Source organism: Onychostoma macrolepis, chromosome 11, assembly GCF_012432095.1.
Source record: "Onychostoma macrolepis isolate SWU-2019 chromosome 11, ASM1243209v1, whole genome shotgun sequence".
NCBI lineage: Eukaryota > Metazoa > Chordata > Actinopteri > Cypriniformes > Cyprinidae > Onychostoma > Onychostoma macrolepis.
The window spans coordinates 14,551,399-14,570,332 of record NC_081165.1 but is presented as its reverse complement, the minus strand read 5'-3'; the positions used below and the strand labels follow the sequence as shown (position 1 = coordinate 14,570,332).

General features: G+C 34.6%; 1 protein-coding gene across 5 annotated transcripts in view; it reads right to left on the bottom strand.

Moving 5' to 3' along the window:
• The window catches only part of slc8a1a (solute carrier family 8 member 1a), a 44,273-nt gene that overhangs the window by 3,569 nt on the left and 21,770 nt on the right, over window positions 1–18,934 (bottom strand). For 3 of the 5 annotated variants that reach the window (XM_058790538.1, XM_058790542.1, XM_058790539.1), the window contains 8 exons: window positions 12,995–13,101; window positions 11,024–11,044; window positions 10,604–10,621; window positions 10,454–10,468; window positions 8,017–8,085; window positions 5,181–5,308; window positions 3,902–4,001; window positions 1,379–1,648 (listed from right to left, as the gene is read on the bottom strand). In XM_058790538.1, the coding sequence (XP_058646521.1) occupies window positions 1,379–1,648; window positions 3,902–4,001; window positions 5,181–5,308; window positions 8,017–8,085; window positions 10,454–10,468; window positions 10,604–10,621; window positions 11,024–11,044; window positions 12,995–13,101 (728 nt within the window). The remainder of the gene's footprint in view (window positions 1–1,378; window positions 1,649–3,901; window positions 4,002–5,180; window positions 5,309–8,016; window positions 8,086–10,453; window positions 10,469–10,603; window positions 10,622–11,023; window positions 11,045–12,994; window positions 13,102–18,934) is intronic. The other 2 variants (XM_058790540.1, XM_058790541.1) reach the window with 2 other exon arrangements.

The following is an 18,934-nucleotide window of genomic DNA, read 5'->3' as shown; positions in this document are numbered from 1 at the left end:
GTGGGGGAAAAAAATAATTTGATCCCCTGATGATTTAGTACGTTTGCCCACTGACAAAGAAATTATCAGTCTATAATTTTAATGGTAGGTTTATTTGAACAATGAGAGACAGAATAGCAACAACAACAAAAATCCATAAAAATGCATTTCAAACAAGTTATAAATTGATTTGCAATTTATTGAGACAAATAAGTATTTGACCCCTTCGCAAAACATGACTTAGTACTTGGTGGCAAAACCCTTGTTGGCAATCACAGAGGTCAGATGTTTCTTTTAGTTGGTCACTAGGTTTGCACACATCTCAGGAGGGATTTTGTCCTCTTTGCAGATCCTCTCCAAGTCATTAAGGTTTCAAAGCTGACGTTTGGCAACTTAAACCTTCAGCTCCCTCCAATTTTCTATGGGATTAATGTCTGGAGACTGGCGGCCACTCCAGGACCTTAATGTGCTGCTTCTTGAGCCACTCCTTTGTTGCCTTGGCCGTGTGTTTTGGGTCATAATCATGCTGGAATACCCATCCACGACCCATTTTCAATGCCCTGGCTGGCTTCAATGCCCTGGCCCTGACGGTACATGGCCCCATCCATCGTCCCTTTGATGCGGTGCAGTTTTCCTGTACCCTGAAAAACAGCCCCAAAGCATGATGTTTCCACCTCCATGTTTGATGGTGGGGATGGTGTTCTTGGGGTCATAGGCAGCATTCCTCGTCCTCCAAACACGGTGAGTTGAGTTGATGCCAAAGAGCTCGATTTTGGTCTCATCTGACCACAACACTTTCACCCAGTTCTCCTCTGAATCATTGAATAATCACACCAACTGTTGTCACCTTCTCACCGAGCTGCTTGGCGTTGGTCTTGTAGCCCATTCCAGCCTTGTGTAGGTCTACAATCTTGTCCCTGACATCCTTGGACACATCTTTGGTCTTGGCCATGGTGTAATCTGATTGATTGATTGCTTCTGTGGACAGGTGTCTTTTATACAGGTAACAAACTGATATTAGGAGGTCTCCCTTTAAGAGAGTGCTTCTAATCTCAGCTCCTTACCTGTATAAAAGACACCTGGGAGCCAGAAATCTTGCTGATTGATAGGGGATCAAATACTTATTTCACTCATTAAAATGCAAAGCAGAGTATAACTTTTTTGAAATGCGTTTTTCAGGATTTTTTTTGTTGTTATTCTGTCTCTCACTGTTCAAATAAACCTACCATTAAAATTATAGACTGATCATTTCTTTGTCAGTGGGCAAACATACTAAATCAGCAGAGGATCAAATAACCAAAAAAGGAAACAGGTTTTAATTTTTCTTGAATGAAATATATATTACGGTATTTTAATTTTATTTGGGGGTGAAATGTGACTTAAATATGTTTTCAAGTACCTGGCACAGAGGTTCCTAGCGCCACAAACACAACCGCAGTTACAGAGTCTTTCAGGCCAATAGTGCATCCAAAATGGGATGCCAGGTCTCCAATGAACGCGGTGAGGACACCAATCATGACGATTGACACAATGAAACATGCCCAGCCATTCCAGTAATCAGTGGGCGGCACGAACGCAAACAGAACCTTCCAGAACACAGTCAGGAAGTGCATGACGTAGTCAAAGCAAGATGGCATCTTTTCTTCCCCACACTCATCATCATCTTCCCCTTAGGAGGAGAAAAGAGAGAAGATTTGAATTATGGATTGGTTGTTTGTTTCCTGTGAAGAGACAGGCTGTCCTCTTACTCCAGGGAACATCAGTGTGTGATAAGCATATCCCTGTTACACAGAATGGCTGACACCAATCAAATCTTATAAATCAGAGGAGGCAGAACCGCAGAATGAAGCTCAGAGGACTGGAAGTCCAGTACCATCTGTGTTTCGCCAAATATCAAACTAATTAAAACATCTTATATCAAAACAGTCAGAAATTAAAAGATTTATTTCAAACAAATAAAAACAAAACAAAAAAACCTTGTGGAGCGCAGTTCATGCCAGGTAACTATTTGAACAATAAAGTTTGGAACAATAAGAGGCGGTGCTAAAGTATATTGTGAATGTAAAGGGCAATATTAGACGCGTTACCAAACGCTGTGTCAACATTTACACTGGCTTTGGTAAAAAATAAATAAATAAAAACATTATAAATTACTTTCACTGATTTTTCAAAATAATAAAAAAAAAATTGTTAAAATGGCAAATTCCATATTTACACAAATTTTATGTATTCATAAATTATGTAAACATTTACATAATTTATATTTCTAGTTTATACTATTATTTGCTTAATTATTTATATTATTATTTAGTGTTCATTTAATATTTAATAATAGGTAATGAATTGTAATTAATTCTATATTTACATTTATTTGACATATATAAATTCATATTTCTATATTTACATTTATAAAATATTTGTATTTTTAAAAAATAAAAATATACTTGTTAAAAAAAGTATTTATGAGTTTACAATTATTTAATTATTCACAGTATTTTAATACAATATCGTACATAGTTCTTTAATGTATAATATTTACAATTACAGGTTATCCATCATATATATTTAATATTTTCATCAAATGTTATGTTTAAGTGTGCAAGAATTTAGGTGTGAGAGCAACGCAGTTTTTAACAAGAAAAAAGATCAATGATTGTTTTACATAATACAGTGTCATCATAACAAAGGAAGTTCATTTTGGTTCACAACTGGAGCTCTGCAGAGTAAGTCAGCCTTCAATAAACCACCTAATGTCTAATTATGAGAAATATTCCCCAGGAATTTAGATGATGATCTTCCTCCCTCACTCTTTCTCTCTCCTCTTGGCTCAGGCTGTACTAACAAGCTCTGTCAGCTTCAGTCAAGCCTGTCAGAATGAGTGCTTGTGTATGTGCCTGACTGCATATGTGTGTGTGGCAAAAGACAGAGTCACAGAGCTTTGCGTCCACACATTCCTTATTAATATGATGTGCTTCATGACGAAAGACACTTCAAAAACTGTGCAGACGGAGGGTGAAAGCAAAAGGCCTTGACATTTTAGAGATGAGAATGGCATGGCTTGTGTTTGGTTATGCTCGTAGTGAGCTTGACTGATGGCAGAAGAAATCTGGGTAAAAAACAAACCCATAAGAAACACACAAATGTCTTTTTGTTTCTATTTTCCCTGTAAAAGACAGAGTTGCTCTTAAAAATCACAATTATTGCACAACTAAACTTAACATTTGGCAAAAAAAAAAAAAAAAAAAACATTTACACGAAGATGTATATATAATATTAAATGATAAATTCTTGAAAAATTATAAATAATAATAAATATGTTAAAAAGAAATAAAGAATACATCATAAAATAATATATTTAAAAACAAAGAAAACACCTGCAAAAATAGAATTATAAATGTAAAAAAAAAAATTTTTTTGACAGAGGAAGGAGGAAACATATTCAAGATTATGTAGAAATTCAATATTGATATTAAGACATTATGGATGCAACAGTATTTGTTTCCTACTCAATACTGAGATAAACAGGTTCTTGGAAACTCCAAATTTATACTGAGAGCTGTCTGCTCATGAGAAAAAAAGCAAATTATGATTATCTTCTCTCTCCGGCACTGCTATGATTGACACTCTATAGATTTGATGAAACATTTAATTGCACTTCAGTCTGGCTACAAGCAGGCACTCAGCACCAACACATTTTTAATTGCAATGGTGCACTAATTAAAGATATGTGGCCAAATTACTAGAGTGATTGAGCAGCAATTACAACACGCCTTTCAGAGATGAAACAGCAAAATAGCCGTGTTTTATAGAATTCCAACTGTCGAATCTGTTGTGTCAGTTCTGCAGAGGATTGTGCAATGATTATGTTTAAAGTATGTAGACACTTACTGGGAAAAATTACAGCATTTTCTCAGTGACTCACCTGAGCTGACAGTGATGGCCTCGACAAACTGGTCTCTCCAGCTGTTAGTACCAACCAAAAGGGCCAAGTTGGTTTTCTTTATGAGTTTGTCGACTGTGCTCTGGAAGGGGTTAAAATCATTACAACTATGATAACAAAATGTAAAACATTTAATGCTTTACAAAAGCTCATTTGCTAACATTAGTTAACCATGTTAACGTGAACTAACAATTAATAATACTTCTACCTCGTTTATTATTTCTTAGGTAATGTTCATTTCAACATTTATGTATACTTCTTTTAAATGTAATGTTTTGTTAACATTAATATATTGAACAATTGTGTTTTTTATTAGAAAAAAATTTAAAATAAATCTCATTGTTAGTTCTTGTTAGTTACTCCATTACCTAATGTAAACAAAATATGGTAAAGTGTTACCGTTTTAATAAATAAAGTCCATCACCTCATGTCATCCCAAACCTGTATGACTGACTTTCTTAGCATACAATGAAAGGGATTCCAAAAAGTGCATAAAAACAACATGAAAATGGCTTTTGGAATTAGATTTTTTTTTTTTTTTTTTTTCTTCAAGAATTTCCATTTTGTCTGTTCATGTCATATATTTCTTTAAGATATCACAAGTAACAGCATAAAGTGCATTCAAGAAAAAAAAAAAAGAAAAAAAACTGATAACAGTAGATTTTTCAGATTAGGAAAAAGATTTCCAATAAACCTGCCAACCAGAATCCAAAATCTTATTCATTACAGCCCAGAAACTGATTTGTCTGGACGGCATTGCCTTTCGATTATTAAGGTTGTAGTGAGTATTACATCAGCAGAACATCGTAATTCTGTGCAATTCAATCAAATCTTCAGGATATGAGGAAATCATTTCGCTTTGAGGCCGAGCAAATTAATCTGACAGACATGATAAAAACTAATAACCCCTCTGATGCACAGAAGCAGTGCAGGAGAGAACCGAAGAGGTGAATTAGAGATGGAAAGTGGACACTGTAAACATGTATAAAGTGACAGACAGTCTGAAAGGTTGCGGTAATAGCTCTTCCCATGTCTGCTGTATCTGAAAAGCAATTAAAGGTTGAATGGTCTCCAGCTGCGGCTACTTCAGTAGGACATGATAGCATCGCTCATGTCCAGATGCTCTGTCCTTCAAGGGCTTCTAAGCCCTCATTCATGCTTCAAATGCCATCGCTCGACCTCAAAGTAAATGCTTATGTGAACATAGATGGGTGTCTGAATGCATTTTTCAAGACAGATTCTTCATGAGCAGAAAAGGTACCTTAAACTCATAGGACTCCTCAATGATTACTTCAAGTTTCACATGTTCACCCAGTGTCGGGCGACCCATTTCAGCAATACGCCTCTCATCCTTCTCTTTTTTAGTCAGGGTCTCCTCTTCCCCGTCCTCTGAGAGAGACAGACATAGCAAGAGAGGAACAAAAAATTTGATGGAAAAAAAACCCAAAGAGATGATAAGTAGCAGGGAGTCTTTCATGAAATTTATAAATGCATTAAAACAATTGGCTCACTCACATGACGCTACACATTTCCAGTGAACAAACATGTAGACTATACGATTATATCATTTGCAGGGTATAAAAAAGCCATAACATCTGCAGTGTGAGCTATTCTATACTTGTTGAAACGCATGAGAATGCAATGCTGTCAATCTGGACTTGAAAACATGTTTGAAGGTGTGGACCTTTAAAATTACATCATCATTACTACTCTAAAATACTGAATGGATCATTGCTAAAAGATATTTAAAGGAACAGTTCGCCCAAAAAAGAAAGCGTTGTCACTCCCAAGTTGCTCCAGCCCACTATTATTTCCTTTCTTCTGTGAAACCCAAAAGATGATCAAAATGTCCAAGCTTCTGATTTCCATACAAGGAAAGTGAATGGGAGGGGGGAGGGGGGATGGTTGAGAAGAAAAAGTCAGAAATGCATTAGGATGACATTTTTCTAATTGTTGGGTAAACTATTCCTTTAGGCCCAGTAGTGCACAACACAACAAAATCTCCACAACACAACAAAATCCCCACAAAACAATGCATAGGACTATATTTCGTGTTGTGCTAATTTGTTGTGGCTTGTTTCCATTGTGTTGTGCTAATTTGTTGTGGCTTGTTTCCGTTGTGTTGTGCTAATTTGTTGTGGCTTGTTTATGTTGTGTTGTGCTAATTTGTTGTGGCTAGTTTCCGTTGTGTTGTGGCTTGTTTCTGTTGTGTTGTGCTAATTTGTTGTGGCTTGTTTCTGTTGTGTTGTGCTAATTTGTTGTGGCTTGTTTATGTTGTGTTGCAGCTTGTTTCTGTTGTGTTGTGCTAATTTGTTGTGGCTTGTTTATGTTGTGTTGCAGCTTGTTTCTGTTGTGTTGTGGCTTGTTTCTGTTGTGTTGTGCTAATTTGTTGTGGCTTGTTTCTGTTGTGTTGTGCTAATTTGTTGTGGCTTGTTTATGTTGTGTTGCAGCTTGTTTCTGTTGTGTTGTGGCTTGTTTCTGTTGTGTTGTGCTAATTTGTTGTGGCTTGTTTCTGTTGTGTTGTGCTAATTTGTTGTGGCTTGTTTCTGTTGTGTTGTGCTAATTTGTTGTGGCTTGTTTCTGTTGTGTTGTGCTAATTTGTTGTGGCTTGTTTATGTTGTGTTGCAGCTTGTTTCTGTTGTGTTGTGGCTTGTTTCTGTTGTGTTGTGCTAATTTGTTGTGGCTTGTTTATGTTGTGTTGCAGCTTGTTTCTGTTGTGTTGTGGCTTGTTTCTGTTGTGTTGTGCTAATTTGTTGTGGCTTGTTTATTTTGTGTTGTGCTAATTTGTTGTGGCTTGTTTCTGTTGTGTTGCGGCTTGTTTCTGTTGTGTTGTGCTAATTTGTTGTGGCTTGTTTCTGTTGTGTTGCGTCTTGTTTCTGTTGTGTTGTGCTAATTTGTTGTGGCTTGTTTCTGTTGTGTTGTGGCTTGTTTCCGTTGTGTTGTGCTAATTTGTTGTGGCTAGTTTCCGTTGTGTTGTGGCTTGTTTCTGTTGTGTTGCGCCTTGTTTCTGTTGTGTTGTGCCAATTTGTTGTGGCTTGTTTCTGTTGTGTTGTGCTAATTTGTTGTGGCTTGTTTCTGTTGTGTTGCGGCTTGTTTCCGTTGTGTTGTGCTAATTTGTTGTGGCTTGTTTCTGTTGTGTTGCGTCTTGTTTCTGTTGTGTTGTGCTAATTTGTTGTGGCTTGTTTCTGTTGTGTTGTGGCTTGTTTCCGTTGTGTTGCGGCTTGTTTCCGTTGTGTTGTGCTAATTTGTTGTGGCTTGTTTCCGTTGTGTTGTGCTAATTTGTTGTGGCTTGTTTCTGTTGTGTTGCGGCTTGTTTCCGTTGTGTTGTGCTAATTTGTTGTGGCTTGTTTCCGTTGTGTTGTGCTAATTTGTTGTGTCTTGTTTCTGTTGTGTTGCGTCTTGTTTCTGTTGTGTTGTGCTAATTTGTTGTGGCTTGTTTCTGTTGTGTTGTGGCTTGTTTCTGTTGTGTTGCGGCTTGTTTCCGTTGTGTTGTGCTAATTTGTTGTGGCTTGTTTCTGTTGTGTTGTGGCTTGTTTCCATTGTGTTGTGCTAATTTGTTGTGGCTTGTTTCTGTTGTGTTGTGGCTTGTTTCCGTTGTGTTGTGCTAATTTGTTGTGGCTTGTTTCCGTTGTGTTGCGGCTTGTTTCCGTTGTGTTGTGGCTTGTTTCTGTTGTGTTATGCTAATTTCATTGTGTTGCGGTTTGTTTCCATTGTGTTGTGGAGAGTTTGTTGTGTTGTGGAGATTTCATTGTGTTGTGCACTACTGGGCCACTGTACCTTTAAGATAACACAATAAAACAGTTCCATCCAAGTCTATCAGCATGTTGCATTGATTAAAAACACATTGCACGTGATTAAATGCATACGTTTAGCATTCAACATCTTCTTCCAAACCAGTGAAGTAAATACTATAGCTCTTGCATATTACACTAATGAGCTGATGATCTACAACCTCACGATCGCTTTATGAAACAAGTTGTTGGGTTAACTGGCTCATACATGCACACACCATATGAGATCACACATTTATAGTGACAAAAGGAGAATGAATTAAGGAAAAGAAAGAGAAATGGATGAAGAGGAGAGGAAGTGTATACCTGTGATGCTGATAATGGTGGAGGGGATTGGTTTGTCTCTACCCTGCACTTTCCGGTACACATCCCCGCCTGATGAGCCCAAACACATTCACTGAACAGTGTTAGCACAGATGCTAACAGATCTACGCAGCTTTAGCCTATCTATGATGGTGCACAACTAATACATTTTTATAAAGCAGATGACAAAATTTTAATTATCACTTGAAAGAACAGTGCAAATACAAATTGCCTCTTTGATATATTATATTTTGATATATTATATTACAGTGTACAAAGTATATATATATATATATATATATATATATATATATATATATATATATATATGAAGAGTTCAGATGCAAAAGCCTCTAAGTGCCGTCTGAAATTTTCATCTTAAATGAAAATTTTTCTCACGCTCCTATGTTTAGGTTCAGTAATTTCACTTTAATGGCAATGTATAGGTCCTTATCTATGCAATTAAAGTGAAATAACTGAACATAAATATATGAGCCTGATAAAAATACTCATTTTAGAAGAAAATATCAGACGGCACAGAGGCTTTTGCATCTGAACTCTTCATATATAATATATATATAAAATATAAAAAGTATAATAAATAGAATTAATGAAGTCATTTAATGAAATAATTAGATATTATAATGAAATTGATCAAAAAGTAATTACTCTTCAAGATGAATCGCTTCATGTGTTCCCCAAATTGTAAGTCGCTTTGGATAAAAGCGTCTGCAAAATGACTAAATGTAAATGTAAATGTAAATGGAATATTTGTAGGCCTATACTTTTAAAAATATCATAAAAAGGTGAAATAAGTCATAAAGGCTATAATTAAGATAACAAACACTCTGATGATGTAATAATTATTAGCAAACTGCAGTTTTATGACACCACATGACGTCAACTTCTAGTGAAGTGGTGTAAAATCAACCACACCTTTGCCTGAATAGAATTCACTGTTCTCTCAGTGATTGCATTTTCCAGCAAAAGACACTCCTTGGACACAGTATTCAAAGTGTAAATGTTTTTTGGAGAATCAACGTGCGTGCTGTCACAGTTGAGCGAGTTTGACAAGACATTTACGAAAGCACTGACACATTAGCTTAAGGCAGACGAGCTATGCATTCTCATTAGGAACCAGCCCGTTTGCCTTTGGGAGCAATGCTAATGATGGTTACTGGATAGGTGACAGTGGGTTGTGTTGTTGCCCATCACACAATGTCTTTGTGAAACTTTGTGGCGTGCAGCAAATGTGGCAATTCAAAACAACCAGCATATTCTAGCAGGTTCAGGGCACTGCGACAGAAATAAATCTTAACTTAGTGCTTTGTATACAACTTGAAAATTAGACCGTAATAATGTTTTAATTGAGTACTCAGGCAAGTTAGTTTCAGAAATCGAAGTTAACATGTTTATTTGCTATAAGAGATATGGTCTGTGTCTGAAACCTTAAAAATATTGGTAATTATAAAGAAAGTGTGTTTGTTTGTTAGTTTGGCGATTGGCTGTACAGGCCAATTCTTAGTGTTCAATCGGCCAAAACAAGCTCCCAAAAGACAGGGGTAACACACTGATCAGACAAAACCTGATGAAATGTCTGTAGCAGTTTGCCAGTACGGTGTAAAGTGACCATAAGAGTAAAACAAATGTCTGATAGAAAATTTACATTTTTTTAATTTATGAAAACAGTACTTAGAATTTAAAATGATTTACTAATTTATAATTTTTAATACAAAATTTATAATAAACGTATTTATAATCAATTTAAATTTCAATTCAATATCCTATAATTACATTTCTACAGAGAGTCAATATTTTCATGCACAGTCAGAAACTATAAATGATTTTATTATTTTTATTATGAGTTATTTATTAAATAAAATAATAGTAATTATTATTTATAATAATATATTTTTATTTTTTTTAATTATAAAAAATAATGTATAGTACAGTTAATATATATATATATATAAATTTCCATCTTGATACAGTAAATTTTTTTTACATTTTTTAAATATAAATTATTATTTGTCAAAAATGATTATTTATAATTCATAATAATGCTTATTTAATTACAAAATATGAATAAATGATACCAAATTTTGATTCAGTGTATCCCCCATTTTATGAATCAATTTTTACCAAAAAAGTAGCACTGTAGTCATTATTTTCAGACACAGCCATGACAAGCAAAATCAAATCCCTATAGTCTACTTGACCGGTCATGTAAATTATTTTTGCTGTGAAAGTTACTTAACAGGAAAGAAAGCAAAGCAAATTAGACACTTAGTATCTATCTACTTAGTATCTAGTTAAGCCACTAGTTTACGCAGTGCGACAAACAAAGACTCCGGCTCATCATCAAGCAAACCAGTTACTAAACACGCCCAATGTTATATTTAGTCTTCAACTAGGTGAAAAGTAACATTTAATCTCTTACCATAAAGCTTTTTATCTATCAAAGAAAAGATTTTCATCAAAAAAAGATTAAATCTATGACTCGGAATTCATTCGCTTAGTTAGCTAAGCAAGTTAGCTTAAGTAGCTTGTAATGAGTTAGCTGAGCAGTCCCAGTGAAATATTACTGTACCTGTCTTCACGAATCCACCTAAAATCATAAAAACACAGCAAAAATGAACTCACTCTTTGTTCATTTCATGTTTTACAGATTTTAATAAGGATAGAAAATGATGTTGGTATAGGCCCAAATGAATGCGTAAATACGTGTTAGCATAATTTGATTGCTGGCTATGCTGTTGACCAGCATATAACTGGCATGGAGGTCAATTAGCAACCAGCATGGAAAGTGGTCTGGTCTTTGCAGCATGGAAAGTAAAAAATGAACCAGATTGGTGGGTGATCTTATCAGCATCAGCAGACAGTGTTTAACTAAATTTGAACAAAGAGCTTATACATATTAACAAATAAACATCTGCATCCTCATGTGATGAGCTGAACATTTTTAAGTGATCTGCAGAAATAAAGAACAGCGAAAAAAGAGACAGCTTACCACATTCATGCAGCAACATAGCTGATGTAGACAAACGAAGAAGAGACAGGACAAAAAAGAAAAGAAAAAAATGGAGATAAAAAAGAGTAAAATTATTATAAATGAGCCAACAAAGTAACAGACAGGGCTGGTGTGCAAGAAATTTGTGTTGCTAAATATAGATGACTCCCGGTGGGACTGAGGCTTAAATCTGATTCAACAGAAACTGGTGGAAATCATCAACACTGAGAAACAGTACAAACTATATTATACTCCATTATTCTCTATACATAGAAAAGTTTGGAGTCAGTGAGATTTTTTTCAGTGTTTTTTGAAGAATGTTCGCCAAGCGTACATTTGATAATAGAAACACAATTGAAAAATTTCATTATATTCTAAAAATTACTGCAGTCTTCAATGTCACATGATCCTTTCTGATATGCTGATTTGCTGCTCGTTACTTATTATCAATGTTGAGTATTTTTTATGCTTTTCCCCCAAGATTCTATGATAAATAGAAAGTTCAAAAGAACAGCATTTATTTGAAATATAAATCTTGTGTAACAATATACAAGTATTATCTGCCGCTTTTGATCAATTTGATGCGTCACTGCTTAAAAGTATTACATTCTTTAAAAAAAAATCATACTGACACCAAACCTTTGAACATTAGTGCACATAGTAGGACTTTAGTATAGTAGAACATATTCATTTGGTGTGATTACTTAATTAATAACAATAACAATGCAATAAATGTCCCCTGACCTATACTTCAAAGTCAAAATATTGTAGTTTTCCAACTAATAGAGCAATTCCATCTCATAAAGTTCCACTTTAATGTTCTAAAATAACATTTCACTTCAACAGATTGATAAACTTGACTAATTGGATTAGTATAAATGGACTGAGATAAAAACAAATATATATATATTTTTAGGAGATTCATTGTGATTAATTAGATGAATCTAAAACATTGTAAAAATGACATGAAAAAATCTGAAATCTGAGTATGATGTCAACAATCATATTGCTGAATCGGTCTTTTTCTGTCAGAACAAAATATGAAATCTTATTGGCTCATGGAATTTGGCAAGAAACCCATATATCTGCTGCTCATTATGGTTTCAATTGTCCTTGCCTCATCCTGGCCTGAAGGAACGCTCCCTACTTGTTTAGTCCTGGCCCGAATCCTCACATTAAAAGTCAGCCAGTTATGCCTACTCTCTGAGAAAGCTCTTAACCTTTGGCCAGGAGGGAACATGGAAGATAAATCCACTTAAATTGAGCAGCAAGCAGGAAGAAAACGCATTACTGCAACAGTAGATCGAAAGTAGAGGATCAGCTTTGAAGGAGGAGCGGAGGAAGGGAAAGACAGAAGCCAGAATAAAGGGCAGCTGCAGAGACAGAAAAAGGCTCGTTTCTTTACTATCTTTCACCTGTCCATCCCCTCCTCCTCCATTCTGGTTCCTGCAGCTCTATGAAGAAGTTTGCATGCTTGTCATACTCCTCATGGTCAAGAATTTTAACCTTTACGGTCTTCCTGTGGGGGGAACATAAAATCACATTTGAGGTATGAGGTGTGCTTGTGTGTTCAATTTTAGGCATATCAGATGCCTCAAAGCAGCAAGTAAATGAGCCAATCAAATCTATCAACTATTGTGACACAAGACTGTCTTTTCTTATTTGATTCATCTGTCAATTTTGCTCCAGAATTTTGTAATGGAGAAATTATTATGCATCCTCCTCTTCAGAAGTCAAGAACTGTATAGAATCAAATCAAATTTTGGGTCACAAAAGGCCACTGAGATAAGAGTAACTAGATAAGATACTATTTTAAGCATACGTTAGGTCTAGAGATGTTGTAGCCCAACTAACAGAGATTTGTTGGGCTGTTGGCTTTGCATATTATTAACACTTCCTGTTCAGCCCAGAAGATGGCAGCACGCCAAGGCTGTTACAGGGCAGTGGGACCAGGGGAAGACGACGTCCCACCTTTTCTCTCACTCATTTCCACCAATTGTGGCTCTCCAATCTCCAGGAAGAAGTTCTTATTCTTTTCATACTCCTCGTCATCGATTACATTGATCTGAATAGTTTTGCTGAAAGAGAAAGAGAGAAAGAAAAAGAGCACAAGTTTGCAGACATGATAGAGGCACAAGGAAAGGCAAAGAGCGGAAGAATAGAGTAAAACATGCTAGAGAAATAACCAAAAGCAAAGAAAAGCTAAATGAAAGAGTATGGACAATGTTGTAAGCAATATAAAAAGTTATTAAAATGTTCAAATCAAAGGAACAGTGCACTCAAAAAATAAAACTGTCATCATTATTATTATTATTATTTTGTTTGTTGTTGTTGTTGAACACAACAGGAGCTGTTATGCAGGATATCCATAATGTTATTTTCCATACAGTGTATGGGAATTGCTTTTTTATTTCTTTTTTTTTTTTTTTTTTTGTAAATTAAAAAAGAAATTATTTATTAGAGAAAAAAATATGATTCATTCCCTGAAGAAAACTGAAAAATATCCGTGACATATTGTGGTCAGTCTGAATGAATTGCTCATCTGCACATGCTGTGCATGTTTATTATCTATCCATTGACTGTTTTATAAGCTCACACTCACATTGAGCAGAATACATAATATAATGTGAGAGAGTCAGAGGCAATGGAAAGCATCTGAAAAATGATCTGCAATCACAGCTGTGTTTACTGGAATATACTGGCCTAAAAGCCCTTTAAGTGCTTCTGTCTAGTTTTGAGAATAATACAACAACAGGCTCTCCCTCCATTTCCCTTTATTTATACTTTTTAAAAATAGTATCAATTTACTTGAACCATTACACAATGCACTGTAAAAAGCCACTGCCAAAAAAAAATAACAATTTTTTTAATGGAGCAGTTCACCCAAAAATTGCTGAAAAATTGCCATCTAAGATGCAGATGAGTTTTTTCTTCGTCAAAACAGATTTGGAGAAATCTAGTTACTACATCATTTGCTCACCAATGGATCCTCTGCAGTGAATGGGTGCCGTCAGAATGAGAGTCTAAACAGCTGATAAAAGCATCACAATAATCCACAACTAATTCACACAAATCCAGTTTCAATCCTGCTTCTAGCTAAAATATGAGTCCTCTGTCTACAATATTGGTTTCTCCAGTCTCATCAAGTCACCAAGTTGTCTTGTCTGAATCTCATGAAAAAATTTGCACAGATCAAGTATTGTTTCCAAGCTAAAAACAGTCCAAAACAGCTCTAAACAAATAAGTCGGTGGATTTTGATGTGCGAGGACAAAGGGGCATGAACCTTTTCACTGGAAGAAGCGTTATTATGCACTCATATTTTGGCGACAGAATAAAATAATTTATTTTTTAATTAAAAAGACAACGTTTAACTTCACAAGAAATTAATTGATGGAGTTGACTGGAGTTGTGTGGATTACTTTATTATGACGTTTTTATCAGCTGTTTGGATTCTCATTTTGACGGCACCCATTCACCACAGAGGATACATTTTGGTGAGCAAGTGATGTAATGCTAAAATTCTCCAAATTTATTCTGATCAAGAAACAAACTCATCTAGGCTACATCTTGGATGAGTACATTTACAGCAAATTTTCATTTTTGGGTCACCTATTCCTTTAGTAGGAAGGGTTTGTCTGACTGACATATTTATGATCATGATATCAAATCATGCAGAAATTGTTTAAAATTAGATTACGTCTGCCAGTTTTAGCCAGCTCTTGCTATTCATGTGTGCAACGTGCATCAGATAATCAGCGAACAGCCCGTGGGCGGCCAGTGGGCGTGTCATCTTAGGCTGAGACTAAGACAGAACAGACAGAAAGCTAAAACACAGCCCTTGAAATACTCTCTATACCTTCATCCAGGCATGTGCTCAAAATAAACCCTTCCTCCTGTCTGTGGGCATATAAGCTCCGCTTGTCACAAAGTCCTGAATTGTTCTGCCACCAGCACACCTCTGCTAGACAACACAGAGACTGGAAAAGCGTAGTGGGTGATTCTACGAAACGGGTGCCTCTTTCAGCATTATAAAGTGATTTTTAAAGAACATTTGAATAAGATTCTGTCAAGCATGTGTCAAAGTGTTTTAAATTCCATCTCAAGCTAAATAATTGCATTTTCAATACATATTGGCATTTAATTATGCATTCAGAAAGTTGATAGTTTAACACTTTAATTAGCCTCAAGGTACAAAGTGCTTCGAAGATGGTTCTACATTCAATTTTCAACTGTTTAATATACACAATCACAATAATGAAGTTGAAAATTTAAGATTAAACACAACATTTAGCTAAAGATAAACCACAAGAAAAGTGATAAAAAGAGGTTAGTTTGTGAAAGAGTTTTAAGTTTTTAATTATTATTATTATTATTTAAAATTAATTTCCATGTATTTTGTTTTCAAAAAAGTGTATATTTATTAGAGCAAGACAATGGATGGGGACAGGCTAAAAAGGGTATTTTCATGAAAATATGATCTAAAATATAATCCAAAGACATATTAGTTACAAGAAAATGTTCGCATTAACACACAGTAAAAGCTGGCATCAGCTACTTGTGACTGTTTACACATTTATATGTGAAGAACACAAATAGCAATCGTTTTGTAAAATGGCCCTATTTTTGAAACCAAACCCTATAGCTAATCTAGAGCACATTCTATAATATTTAATTCTATTAGGCACGTAATTATAATTTTAATAAGTTTAATAAGCAGACAGGTTGCTCTTTTCCTTTTTCGTGCCAATAAGACTGTCCATCTGTCTTTCTGTGACTGACAGCCTGTAATGACTCAAACCACAGACTGATAAACTGTGACAATAACAAAAAGGACAAATAGAGACAAAGCCCTGCGGATGGAAAAGAACACAGTGCCATAGTGTGTCTCTGTGTACATAGTATAGGTTTATGTAATAGTAAGGGTTTACAGGGCCCGGCCTTAAAGACATGCTGCACTGCTTGTTTAATGTGCAACAATGCATAATTGCATAATTTACTAAATCCTAACACTTTTCTTCTGTCATGAGATGGAGCGTTTTTAAAAGTTTCAAAAGAATAGTTTACTTAAAAATGAAAGTTATGTCATTATATATTCAATTCATACATGGTATATCCTGAAATCGGCTCAAATGAGTGTAAGGATGTGCTCCCCTTTCTCACCCTTTTCCCTGTTTGCCCTCTGATTCTATAGAAAGCAACATAAGCAGTCTGTCAATTTATTTTATGGGACAATCCACAAGATACCATTCCCATGTTTGATGATATCCAGAGGCACTTCTGCTGCAGCAATGCTTACCAAATATGGAGAGTAAACTAATGTGAAGAGCGGTGGATACTTCCCTTATACACAATTTATTCTTACATCCAGCATACAACACCAAAATTGATTCTTGGCTAAATGGGCAGAGCACAGAAATTGATTTTCTGATAATAAAAACAATGCCAAATAATAACAACAACAACACCAATAACAATAAAACCAAAAACAAAATTTAAAGGAAGTTTAAATGGATACGTCATTTGTTTGAAAAACTTGTATGATTCACTTTCTTTCTTCTGTGGAGTTTAAAAAAAGTTATTTATTGTTAACTCAAACTAAAACTATTCTAATTTGTTTCCATTAACTTAAATAAAGTTAAAAAATAAATAGATTTATTAGATGTAAAAAAGATGGCAACTAACTAAAATGTTGAAGTTGAAGTACTACAAATGAAATTAAAATGGAATTATTAAACAAAAGCAAATAAAAATGACAAAAACACAAAAAAGTACTGAAACTAAAATCAAAATGAAAACTGAAAGTATAAAATTTAAAATCAAATTTAAAATATAATAAATACTATATATTTTCAAGGCAGGATTTTCAGTGAATGAACAATTAAATTGCAGTCTTTTCTTCCAAAAGCTATCATATGGCTTCAATATTGTGCATACTGTATATTGTGTAATATTGTATGTCCTTCAATGAGGCTTTTTGTCCTTTTTTGAGCTTGACAGCACCTGGTCCCCATCCAGTTTCATTGAATAGAAGATTGCAGTTCAAACATTCTGCAAAATGTATCCTTTTGTGTTTCACAAAGAAAGGCATATACAGTTAAAAGAATATGAGGGTGAATAAATGACAAAATTTACATTTTGTAGATGAAATGTTCCTTAAAAAGCTTATGTTAGCACCCGCTACGTTGTTAACATCTTGCTTTAATTGAGCTGTTATGTGTTGTTATTTTGAATCAATGGTTTGGAGGCATAAATTATATGATGTCAGCAACAAATATGACTTTAAATGCTAAAGTCATAATATAGGCCTTTGGCTGTTGCTTTAATCAACAGTGACCTTCCACTAGTGTGCAAACCACATGAATAAATCTATACAGTTTTATGACCTATGAAGAAACAGGGTTCACTTCAGATTTTTCATAAAGGTTTGTTTAAGCAACTGTGTGTGTGTCTGTGTTAATATTTCAAGCTTGAGTAAAAAAGATGCCAGCTGGTTTTAAACAGGAAGGCAAGGACAGAACTAACCTGCAGCACAGAGCGCCATTTGAAAAATCACTGTGACAAAAGCCAAAGACCCATTTTTGCAGGTTATAAAGCAAAAACAATGTTGTTTGGTACAACCACAAATTGGTAAGTAGATCTACAGACAGACAGACCTGATACAAAAATATCCTTATATAATATTACTCAACATGCATATACATGACACAGCAGGCATACATTTGAACAGTGTCAATGCAGTTCATCAGATGGAAGTGATGTATAATCTGCATGCAGGAAGCCAATTATATTTATTCTGATAACAAGCCATCAGTATGTCAACTGAAGCATTAGAGCCGCATTGCTTATATTTACTCTAGTCATTCTGCTCCAAAGAAAAAGCAGAGTTCCAGATACATTATACAGAAAATCCAAGGTCAATGTAAACAGTCATTGAAGGATAAATGCAGATTTATGTAATAATGTTTAACTGTAATGTAAAATATAATGATGATTAACATATTGCTAGTTTTATTGTGATGGCTTATATTGATGCCTGATAAAATATTGGCTAATGAAAGATAACCTGATCTTGAGAGTCTTCTGAATAATTTAAGAAGAGTCTGCAAACAATGCATATTCTTTCATGTGTTTTTTTTCTAGTCAATATAGCTCAGTTAATTAAAAGGGTAGCCTGAGCTTTTAGCCTGTGTTTTTACATCCAGATGGTAGCATAAAGTGATTTAGCGAAAATTAAATGATACATAGAATTATAGAAATAACTACTGCATTAGCGCTCTGTTTTTAAAAAACAAAGATGTGAATGAGGCAAGAGAAATTTTGATTTCAAATCTTTCATTTAATACTGAAAATTTGTGATAAAAAAGTAAAACAAAATAAAATAGAAAGTCTATTTGCATGCAAAGTCTAGTGTTGTAAAATCCAAAACAGGATTATTATCGTTAACTTACGCTCAAACTAAAACCATAAAAAATCATTGGCATTACTTGAAATAAACTCAAATCTAAAAAACTTACACTTATTTTATTTCAGCAACATTTCTCATTTTTGTTTAGTTTAAGTTGAAGTACTAAAATAACTAAAACTAAAAACTTAAACTTAATAAAAAAAATAAATAAAACATTTAAGAAGCCCTAAAACACAACTAAAATTAATGACACAGCTGTATTGAATAATCTATTTGATATTACTCATCAATTCGAATCTGTTGTGTGTAATTTATGCACTATTTGTATGACATACAGACACAAGGAAGCTGTCTTAGAAGAAAGCTATACAGAGCTAAAATGTTCAGCTACGACTGCTTTTAGTGGCTATATCTTATCTGGTTTGTGATTGACCCATTGAAATCCAATTTAATGCCATGAAGATTTTTCCACTAAAAAGGCAAATCAGAAAGCCCCTGGCTCTTG